Consider the following 11,566-nt stretch of genomic DNA (forward strand, 5'->3'; position numbering starts at 1 on the left):
TTTTGTGTCTGCAACATTGTAAACACGACAAAGGAGCTGCGATGTAGGAAGCCTTTATGGCGAATCGAGATAAGCTGATGTCATATCCACCTGCAGCACATTACTGATCTAATTACACAAGTAATAAAGTGCATTTATTCCAAATATAAACGTGAGGTATTACCTCTTTTATCACTTTTACAACTAAAAGCAGCATTATTAACACCCTTCTCGTTACTGTTAACTGCCCAAATCATTTTTCAGAAATAATTCTTAACTGATGTAAATGTTTAGCTTATTCATATTTTTTCGGGGAATACGTAAATGACATGTGACACAAAAGCAACCATAGAAACAAAACAAAAAAACAAGTTTCAGATAAAAGATACAAAATGTGGCCAAGCTGCTCTTTCCACCAGAGATTGCAATGAATGTGTTGCCAAGTGGGACAGCACCCTTAAAAGTAAAATAAAACGGAGACATTATTCCAAGCTTTCACTCATTCCAAAATATGTGTGTTACAAATTTGGAATTTAGGCTTTTTTTTTCCAGCTTTCCTTAATTCCGTTGTCCAATCTCTCTTTCTTTATGGTAGCGAGAGGGGCTTTCACAGCTGACGACGAGATCTGTTACAATGAATTACATTTTGCCCTTTTAGAAGTGGCAGCGGCGCTTTAATCAAAGAAGAATTACGTTTGTTGTATACCTTTTTTTTTTTTTTACGCAGATTATAAGGATGTTTGTTGGTCGGAGGCCTAAAAGACTGAAAGGAAAAATCCAGTAGCCTTCGTTTTTTTAAGATATTGAAAACTTCATTCCCAAAAAGCTCGGTATTCCTCGTAAAAATCGTCAGATCTGTGACTCAGAAGCGGGTTCGCGTCGATGACAGCAGGAGCCGGGGAAGGGGGGTTTCGTGCGACTCGGCCCTCTCAGGGTTTGTCTTTCAAATGTATCCTGGGTTATGAAGACTCGATGAAGAGCTTTAGTGATTTGGATGTTATGTGGCCACCTCTGTACCAGGAGAAGCCACAAAACGTCTCAAAGCAAGGCAGGAGGACACATAACAGACACCGATAAGAAGGGGGCATAGTATGGTAAATTAGACTGCTGAAGACCTCTTCACCGGTAGAAAGAATAAACACCCGGAATATACGAAACGGAACGAGACTGGCCCCCGAAACGCCGCGCTTAGGACCTTAGATAGAAACAGAGAATATGACAGCAGATAAAAACCTTCTTCCTGCTGTAAAACATTACCAGTTTCACCAAATCTTTCATTATTTTTCATATGACAAAGTCAGCCCACCACAAAATGTAATTAATGATTATTATTATTATCATTAAGATGTCACCAAACCCACATACACTCACTTGTATACCGAATATAATTATTACCGGTCTGACAAATAAATTCTGTATCCGGTTTCGTTTCATTAACCCTTGCATAGAAGTTCTGGGCTCGCGCGCTTAATGCCGGCTTGGTATTTATCAAAAAGCCTCCAAAAGCCCCCAAAACCGCTTCCATCACAGCACTTAACATAGAATGTCGCTGATGGATATGCGTATAATACGTCGATGGTCCTTTAGCCTCTAGAGAATGAATGCCCGGCCGATCATTGCTGTGCACTACGGCGTACCCTAATTAAAGGGTCTTTCTCCTTTCATTATGTGCTGTGTGCATAGCGATGCCGGGGTCTCTGTGTCCTCGTTGCCAATCTTTATATCTCTATAGTGCTTTTTATTTAGGTTTGCTTTTCAATGCAGAGAAAAGTCGCCCTGGGCACAAGAGACAAAATTTTATTTGCATTTAAAGGGGAACGGGATAAAACCTTAACAGAATGTGGCAGTGCCAGTCATCGGTATCCCTGTTTAATTAGAATTATAATCTGTAATTACTATTCTTACTGTCGTTACTATTACCTCGTAGTTGCAGAACATATTACGAACTTTCTATAATAAGGTTTGCTTTTTTGTGTAAAAAATTTTTTTTTATATATTTTATACTTTGTATAATTCTATGTACGTCAGAGCTCGAGGCATGGGAGCACCGAGGACTCCGACGCCGTCACTTTAATTACTTCTTATCCATGGCTATGACTCAAAGAACAAATAAACCGGCTTACACATGACTGTGTGCTCACGCTCGGTATATATATATATATATATATATATATACCATATGTGTACCTATGAATACACTGTTACTGGATTTCATTCTTGTTTGATATGAAATTTGTGTGTGTGTATATGTATGTATATATATATATATGTATGTGTATATATATATATATATATATATATACACAAAAGATGCTAAACTGGTAGTATTACATCTGTTATATTACACCCTGTGATTGGATTTATGTGGATATATTTTGTTTGGGAACCTGTTAATCATTGCTAGTTCCTTCAAGACAAACATAAAATTTGGCATCAGATAAGCCTCATTCGTCCCATCCCAGACTCAAACCTTAATCCCATGCCTGTCCCATGCATGTTTAAATCCCTTCACTTTATTAGCCTCTACCTCTTCTGCTGGGAGCCTATTGCACTTGTCTACTACCCTAATGAATATTAGATACCCTTTTAATAAAGGTCGCTTTTTTTTGCCTGTTGTATGGTTCAGTGACACTTTTGTTGTTTTATGCTAAACGCACAGTTACATTTTATTTTTTATGGGTATCTCAGTATTTTGGGGAATCCCAATTGATTTTTGGAATGCGTTGTTCGCCACTCTTGTTACTTGAAGACCCCGAAGAGGTGTAAATTGTAAATATATTATTTACATACCTGTGCTGTTCATAAAATAAATCCCGTCCGGAATGAATTTTACTGAAGCATAAAACGCGTGGAACTATTAAATAAATGTCACCCAGGGATGCGTTCCGTCCGTGTAACTTTCCACTACAAGGTTATTTATTGAAATATTCAGCTTACAAATAGCAAGAATATAGAATAAGCTGTATGTGTGATTAAAGGGGTATAGAATAAGCTGTATGTGTGATTAAAGGGGTATAGAATAAGATGTATGTGTGGTTAAAGGGGTATAGAATAAGCTGTATGTGTGATTAAAGGGATATAGAATAAACTGTATGTGTGATTAAAGGGGTATAGAATAAGATGTATGTGTGATAAAAGGGATATAGAATAAGATGTATCTGATTAAAGGGGTATAGAATAAGCTGTATGTGTGATTAAAGGGGTATAGAATAAGCTGTATGTGTGATTAAAGGGGTATAGAATAAGATGAATGTGTGATTAAAGGGGTATAGAATAAACTGTATGTGTGTTTAAAGGGGTATAGAATAAGATGAATGTGTGATTAAAGGGGTATAGAATAAGCTGTATGTGTGGTTAAAGGGATATAGAATAAGCTGAATGTGTGATTAAAGGGGTATAGAATAAGCTGTATGTGTGATTAAAGGGGTATAGAATAAGCTGTATGTGTGATTAAAGGGATATAGAATAAGCTGTATGTGTGATTAAAGGGATATAGAATAAGCTGTATGTGTGATTAAAGGGGTATAGAATAAGCTGTATGTGTGGTTAAAGGGGTATAGAATAAGCTGTATGTGTGATTAAAGGGATATAGAATAAACTGTATGTGTGATTAAAGGGGTATAGAATAAGATGTATGTGTGATAAAAGGGATATAGAATAAGATGTATCTGATTAAAGGGGTATAGAATAAGCTGTATGTGTGATTAAAGGGGTATAGAATAAGCTGTATGTGTGATTAAAGGGGTATAGAATAAGCTGTATGTGTGATTAAAGGGATATAGAATAAGCTGTATGTGTGATTAAAGGGATATAGAATAAGCTGTATGTGTGATTAAAGGGGTATAGAATAAGCTGTATGTGTGATTAAAGGGGTATAGAATAAGCTGTATGTGTGATTAAAGGGATATAGAATAAGCTGAATGTGTGATTAAAGGGATATAGAATAAGATGTATGTGTGATTAAAGGGATATAGAATAAGCTGTATGTGTGATTAAAGGGGTATAGAATAAGCTGTATGTGTGATTAAAGGGATATAGAATAAGCTGTATGTGATTAAAGGGATATAGAATAAACTGTATGTGTGATTAAAGGGATATAGAATAAACTGTATGTGTGATTAAAGGGATATAGAATAAGCTGTATGTGATTAAAGGGGTATAGAATAAGCTGTATGTGTGATTAAAGGGATATAGAATAAGCTGTATGTGTGATTAAAGGGATATAGAATAAGATGAATGTGTGATTAAAGGGGTATAGAATAAGCTGAATGTGTGATTAAAGGGATATAGAATAAGATGAATGTGTCATTAAAGGGATATAGAATAAGCTGTATGTGTGATTAAAGGGATATAGAATAAACTGTATGTGTGTTTAAAGGGATATAGAATAAGCTGTATGTGATTAAAGGGGTATAGAATAAGCTGTATGTGATTAAAGGGGTATAGAATAAGCTGTATGTGTGATTAAAGGGGTATAGAATAAGCTGTATGTGTGATTAAAGGGGTATAGAATAAGCTGTATGTGATTAAAGGGGTATAGAATAAGCTGTATGTGTGATTAAAGGGGTATAGAATAAGCTGTATGTGTGATTAAAGGGGTATGGAATAAGCTGTATGTGTGATTAAAGGGGTATAGAATAAGCTGTATGTGTGATTAAAGGGATATAGAATAAGCTGTATGTGTGATTAAAGGGATATAGAATAAACTGAATGTGTGATTAAAGGGATATAGAATAAGCTGTATGTGTGATTAAAGGGATATAGAATAAGCTGTATGTGTGATTAAAGGGATATAGAATAAGCTGAATGTGTGATTAAAGGGATATAGAATAAGCTGTATGTGTGATTAAAGGGATATAGAATAAACTGTATGTGTGATTAAAGGGGTATAGAATAAGCTGAATGTGTGATTAAAGGGGTATAGAATAAGCTGTATGTGTGTTTAAAGGGATATAGAATAAACTGTATGTGTGATTAAAGGGATATAGAATAAACTGTATGTGTGTTTAAAGGGATATAGAATAAGCTGTATGTGATTAAAGGGGTATAGAATAAGCTGTATGTGTGATTAAAGGGATATAGAATAAGCTGTATGTGTGATTAAAGGGGTATAGAATAAGCTGTATGTGTGGTTAAAGGGATATAGAATAAGCTGTATGTGGTTAAAGGGATATAGAATAAGCTGTATGTGTGATTAAAGGGATATAGAATAAACTGTATGTGTGTTTAAAGGGATATAGAATAAGATGTATGTGTGATTAAAGGGATATAGAATAAGCAGTATGTGATTAAAGGGGTATAGAATAAGCAGTATGTGATTAAAGGGGTATAGAATAAGCTGTATGTGTGATTAAAGGGATATAGAATAAACTGTATGTGTGTTTAAAGGGATATAGAATAAGATGTATGTGTGATTAAAGGGATATAGAATAAGCAGTATGTGATTAAAGGGGTATAGAATAAGCAGTATGTGATTAAAGGGATATAGAATAAGCTGTATGTGTGATTAAAGGGATATAGAATAAGCTGTATGTGTGATTAAAGGGGTATAGAATAAGCTGTATGTGTGATTAAAGGGGTATAGAATAAGCTGTATGTGTGATTAAAGGGGTATAGAATAAGCTGTATGTGTGATTAAAGGGATATAGAATAAGCTGTATGTGTGATTAAAGGGGTATAGAATAAGCTGTATGTGTGGTTAAAGGGATATAGAATAAGCTGAATGTGTGATTAAAGGGGTATAGAATAAGCTGTATGTGTGATTAAAGGGGTATAGAATAAGCTGTATGTGTGGTTAAAGGGGTATAGAATAAGCTGTATGTGTGATTAAAGGGATATAGAATAAACTGTATGTGTGATTAAAGGGGTATAGAATAAGATGTATGTGTGATAAAAGGGATATAGAATAAGATGTATCTGATTAAAGGGGTATAGAATAAGCTGTATGTGTGATTAAAGGGGTATAGAATAAGCTGTATGTGTGATTAAAGGGGTATAGAATAAGCTGTATGTGTGATTAAAGGGATATAGAATAAGCTGTATGTGTGATTAAAGGTATATAGAATAAGATGAATGTGTGATTAAAGGGGTATAGAATAAACTGAATGTGTGATTAAAGGGATATAGAATAAGCTGTATGTGTGATTAAAGGGATATAGAATAAGCTGTATGTGTGATTAAAGGGGTATAGAATAAGCTGTATGTGTGATTAAAGGGGTATAGAATAAGCTGTATGTGTGATTAAAGGGATATAGAATAAGCTGAATGTGTGATTAAAGGGATATAGAATAAGCTGTATGTGTGATTAAAGGGATATAGAATAAGCTGTATGTGTGATTAAAGGGGTATAGAATAAGCTGTATGTGTGATTAAAGGGATATAGAATAAGCTGTATGTGATTAAAGGGGTATAGAATAAGCTGTATGTGTGTTTAAAGGGATATAGAATAAACTGTATGTGTGATTAAAGGGATATAGAATAAACTGTATGTGTGTTTAAAGGGATATAGAATAAGATGTATGTGTGATTAAAGGGATATAGAATAAGCTGTATGTGATTAAAGGGGTATAGAATAAGCTGTATGTGTGATTAAAGGGATATAGAATAAGCTGTATGTGTGATTAAAGGGATATAGAATAAGATGAATGTGTGATTAAAGGGGTATAGAATAAGCTGAATGTGTGATTAAAGGGATATAGAATAAGCTGTATGTGTGATTAAAGGGATATAGAATAAACTGTATGTGTGTTTAAAGGGATATAGAATAAGCTGTATGTGATTAAAGGGGTATAGAATAAGCTGTATGTGATTAAAGGGGTATAGAATAAGCTGTATGTGTGATTAAAGGGGTATAGAATAAGCTGTATGTGTGATTAAAGGGGTATAGAATAAGCTGTATGTGTGATTAAAGGGGTATAGAATAAGCTGTATGTGTGGTTAAAGGGATATAGAATAAGCTGTATGTGTGGTTAAAGGGATATAGAATAAGCTGTATGTGTGTTTAAAGGGATATAGAATAAACTGTATGTGTGATTAAAGGGATATAGAATAAACTGTATGTGTGTTTAAAGGGATATAGAATAAGATGTATGTGTGATTAAAGGGATATAGAATAAACTGTATGTGATTAAAGGGGTATAGAATAAGCTGTATGTGTGATTAAAGGGATATAGAATAAGCTGTATGTGTGATTAAAGGGATATAGAATAAGATGAATGTGTGATTAAAGGGGTATAGAATAAGCTGAATGTGTGATTAAAGGGATATAGAATAAGCTGTATGTGTGATTAAAGGGATATAGAATAAGCTGTATGTGTGATTAAAGGGGTATAGAATAAACTGTATGTGTGATTAAAGGGGTATAGAATAAGCTGTATGTGTGATTAAAGGGGTATAGAATAAGCTGTATGTGTGTTTAAAGGGATATAGAATAAACTGTATGTGTGATTAAAGGGATATAGAATAAACTGTATGTGTGTTTAAAGGGATATAGAATAAGATGTATGTGTGATTAAAGGGATATAGAATAAGCTGTATGTGATTAAAGGGGTATAGAATAAGCTGTATGTGATTAAAGGGGTATAGAATAAGCTGTATGTGTGATTAAAGGGGTATAGAATAAGCTGTATGTGTGATTAAAGGGGTATAGAATAAGCTGTATGTGTGATTAAAGGGGTATAGAATAAGCTGTATGTGTGGTTAAAGGGATATAGAATAAGCTGTATGTGTGGTTAAAGGGATATAGAATAAGCTGTATGTGTGTTTAAAGGGATATAGAATAAATTGTGTGTTTAAAGGGATATAGAATAAGCTGTATGTGTGTTTAAAGGGATATAGAATAAGTTGTGTGATTAAAGGGGTATAGAATAAGCTGTATGTGTGATTAAAGGGGTATAGAATAAGCTGTATGTGTGATTAAAGGGGTATAGAATAAGCTGTATGTGTGATCAAAGGGGTATAGAATAAGCTGTATGTGTGGTTAAAGGGATATAGAATAAGCTGTATGTGTGTTTAAAGGGATATAGAATAAGTTGTATGTGTGTTTAAAGGGATATAGAATAAGTTGTGTGATTAAAGGGGTATAGAATAAGCTGTATGTGTGATTAAAGGGGTATAGAATAAGCTGTATGTGTGATTAAAGGGGTATAGAATAAGCTGTATGTGTGATCAAAGGGGTATAGAATAAGCTGTATGTGTGGTTAAAGGGATATAGAATAAGCTGTATGTGTGTTTAAAGGGATATAGAATAAGTTGTGTGTTTAAAGGGATATAGAATAAGCTGTATGTGTGTTTAAAGGGATATAGAATAAGTTGTGTGTTTAAAGGGATATAGAATAAGCTGTATGTGTGATTAAAGGGATATAGAATAAGTTGTGTGTTTAAAGGGGTATAGAATAAGCTGTATGTGGGTTTATTGTCTGTTGTTGAGTTGTATTTGTTCGTACTGCCCCCGGATATCTATCTACCCTTAAAGTTGAAACAGAAAGTCTGTCATGATACCCCACCTCATCCAAGCCTTATTGTGTATTTGCAAGTTGTGTTTCGCTGTGAAGCGAGTAGGGCGCATGCATAGCCAATGAAGAAACCGCTCTAGTGACTGCCTTGATCAAATCTGGATAGTTGGCAACTATGAGGTCTCTTGTGGTAAGACATTCTTAGCCCTGATGTAGTTGGAGACAGTAGAATCGGCAGAATCCCCCCCCATTAGTTCCTAAGGGGGCACAGCATAGATTTAAAGGGACCCCTCAGCTATCATATGCATTAAAGTCCTATTATGGCTGAAGTGTCCCTTTAAGGGTTAAAGCCACCTGAGACCATTCCTGATAGCTTCTCGTCATGCTAGGGGGGCACATGGGTAATTGCAATGTGAGAAATGGCTCGGAAATGTCATTTATTTCTCCCCAGTGCCCTGTATTGATCCAAGTTAAAATCTGATTTACTGTAGAAAGGAATATATGTTTATGTTTGTGGGGTAGATTCGATTTTCTGCAGTTTGCCAATAGAAAGATGTCACATAGTATTTTAGTTTAACCCTTGCTGGAGTGACAGGTGCCATCAAAGAGTTAAATAGTAGGATTTAAGGGAATTGCCTGCTTTTGCTTTAAATAATATCCGGTCCTGAAGCCTTGCAAAGGCTGCCTTACTCAATCAAGAACAATCAGCAACTTAATGGTGGGGAAGGGTTTAACATAATGGGGAGGAATAATCATGCAGATCGCGAGTACAGGAAGATGTATACACCTAACGCGGGTCTCTAACACATAGATATCGGTTATACGAGGATTCCTTTAATATAGAGAACTGCAAATCGTAGCTTAGGATAAAAAGTGGCAAAATGCTGCACTCCTTTATTGTATATTATATTTTACTATATATAACTTATTAAACTTTGGTTATATTTATCAGATTTATTGTTATGGATTTGTATAGCGCCATCGTATGCCGCAGCGCTGTACAATGTAGAATCAGGAGTCTTGGGTGCTACCGGCTTCAGTTAAGTCACCGCTTGACTTGGACGGTGCAGCCGAGCAACGGAACCGTTCTCCAGAACAAAGAGCTAAGAACGGTGACTTACTTGGTGTGCGGAGAACGCACGCAGCCGCTTGCCTGCGACTGGCAGGGAGCGCTTGCCTCTCGGCGCTCTGAGCATTGACGTCAGCCGGCGACTGAGAAATTGGCTGGAACCCCGGGGTCAGCGGCAAAGAGAGACATCGAGCCGTTTTCTGCTCTTTTTTTCTCTTTATCTCTCGCTTCCGCGATGCAGGCTTCGGCTCGCAGATTGCTGCTTGTTCTCAGATGTGTCTCCTAAACCTGTCTTTAAGTTTCTTTTCCACCGACTGAATTTAACACTTCGCGTTATCGTTCCGTGCACTATTCTGTGACCGTTCGGCTAACAAATTCAATGTTTTCTTTATAAGCAGCATCTTTAACCCTTTCAGTACCAACCATGTAGATGACGGTTCCATCCGATTTTATATTTGGAGGAGAATGCTGGGATAATAGTTTATTTTTTATCAGAATGCTGGGATAATAGTTTATTTTTTATCAGAACGCTGGGATAATAGTTTATTTTTTATCAGAATGCTGGGATAATAGTTTATTTTTTATCAGAACGCTGGGATAATGGTTTATTTTTTATCAGAACGCTGGGATAATAGTTTATTTTTTATCAGAACGCTGGGATATTCGTTTATTTTTCATTAAAACGCCGGGATAATATTTTCCTTTTTTTATTCACATGTCTAATAAATTTGTAAATAGATCTCTTGATTGAGCAGATTATAGACTTTTCTTGGAGTCTGAGTAGGGGTTAATTTGAAGGGGGTTAAGTTGGGGTGTATCTGTGATTGACGTCGTGTCGTCCTCCCGCAGGTCAGAAGTACGAGCTGCACGCTGGCACGGAATCCACCCCCAGCGTTGTAGTCCACGTCTGCGACAGTGACCTGGAGGAAGAAGAAGACCCAAAGAATTCACCAAAGCCCAAAATCATCCCAACAAGACGCCCCGGTTTCCCCCCAACCCAACCTAACTGACCCGTCCCTCCGGTGCTGTACCATCACCCATCATTTTAATACAGGTTTTCTATTCTTTCCTCTTCCTTTAGAAAGTAGAATTTTCTCATTTTTATAGGGAGGTTTTTTGGCACACTGTGACATAATGCATGTGGCAATACAGAAGCCGTAGCGAAGCTCTCATTGATGATGAAGGGGTCGCCTCAAAGGTCTCCCGGGTACCAAAATAGTCTAATAAAAAGCTAAACCGTGTTCTTTATTCTGAATGCCCGTCTGGCCCAGAAGAAAGCATGGCAGCAGGCATCAGATTCCCGATGACTGATGGTTTGGGTGGCATGTGTTGAGGAGCCCAACAAGAGGCAGTAGACCATGGCTTAAACACAACTCGGTTTAGACGGTTCTCTGCCCTCCTCCTGTCCGTGCGCTATCTTCAAAGACTATTCTATGCCTGGTGGAACTCCGGTGGTCTTCAAGTCTAGAACCATCTGGTCCTGATGAGGGAAAAGGTCTAGACTATAAAGCAGACCAAGAAGGATTACTCTGGAGTTAAAGTATTTCTGGTTCTTGAGTGAAAAACATTTTTTTTTCCGACCAGCTCTCGTTAAATGCGTCAGGAGGTCTCGGTTTTATGTCAGATTCTGGTGGGGGCTGTTCTTTCTGTTCTACTGTTCTCTTATCACTTTGTCATTTGTCTTTTAGCTCTTGTTATTTCTCCGTCTGTGTTTTTTGTCGATAACTTTTCCTCCTGTACGGTCATTTTCGAGGTTGTGACCTTCTTTAGTATCTCGGTTCTTCGTCTATGTGTCCTCACCACATCTCATCCTCTCCCGTGTTCCTCTTCCCCTACTCTTTCCTGGTGTCTATCCCTGTCTCCCGCATTGTGTTCTCCATCTAAGTAAATGCCCCGATGTATGTATGAAATTAATTACACATCAGCAATAACCGTCTCATCAGTCTGATCGGATAGTCCTAGTGAATTAATACTTTTTGGACTCCTTTCGAGAGAAATATTTTGTCCTCCGTGGGAAGCAGTTGGCCTCCTTAGTTACGTTCTGCCCTTTATAGCGGCTTCACTG

The 11,566-nt window shown here is 36.6% G+C and overlaps 1 protein-coding gene across 2 annotated transcripts in view; it reads left to right on the forward strand.

Annotated features, from left to right (window-relative positions):
* Positions 1-10,511, forward strand: part of RCAN2 (regulator of calcineurin 2) — a 33,151-nt gene extending 22,640 nt beyond the window's left edge. For both annotated transcript variants that reach the window (XM_089499194.1, XM_089499195.1), the window contains exon 4: positions 10,351-10,511. In XM_089499194.1, the coding sequence (XP_089355320.1) occupies positions 10,351-10,511 (161 nt within the window). The remainder of the gene's footprint in view (positions 1-10,350) is intronic.
* Positions 10,512-11,566: the final 1,055 nt, after the last annotated feature.

The sequence above is a fragment of the Sceloporus occidentalis genome, unplaced genomic scaffold, assembly GCF_023333645.1.
Source record: "Sceloporus occidentalis isolate IW3139 unplaced genomic scaffold, rSceOcc1.0.p SCAF_131, whole genome shotgun sequence".
In the NCBI taxonomy this organism is placed as follows: Eukaryota; Metazoa; Chordata; class Lepidosauria; order Squamata; family Phrynosomatidae; genus Sceloporus; species Sceloporus occidentalis.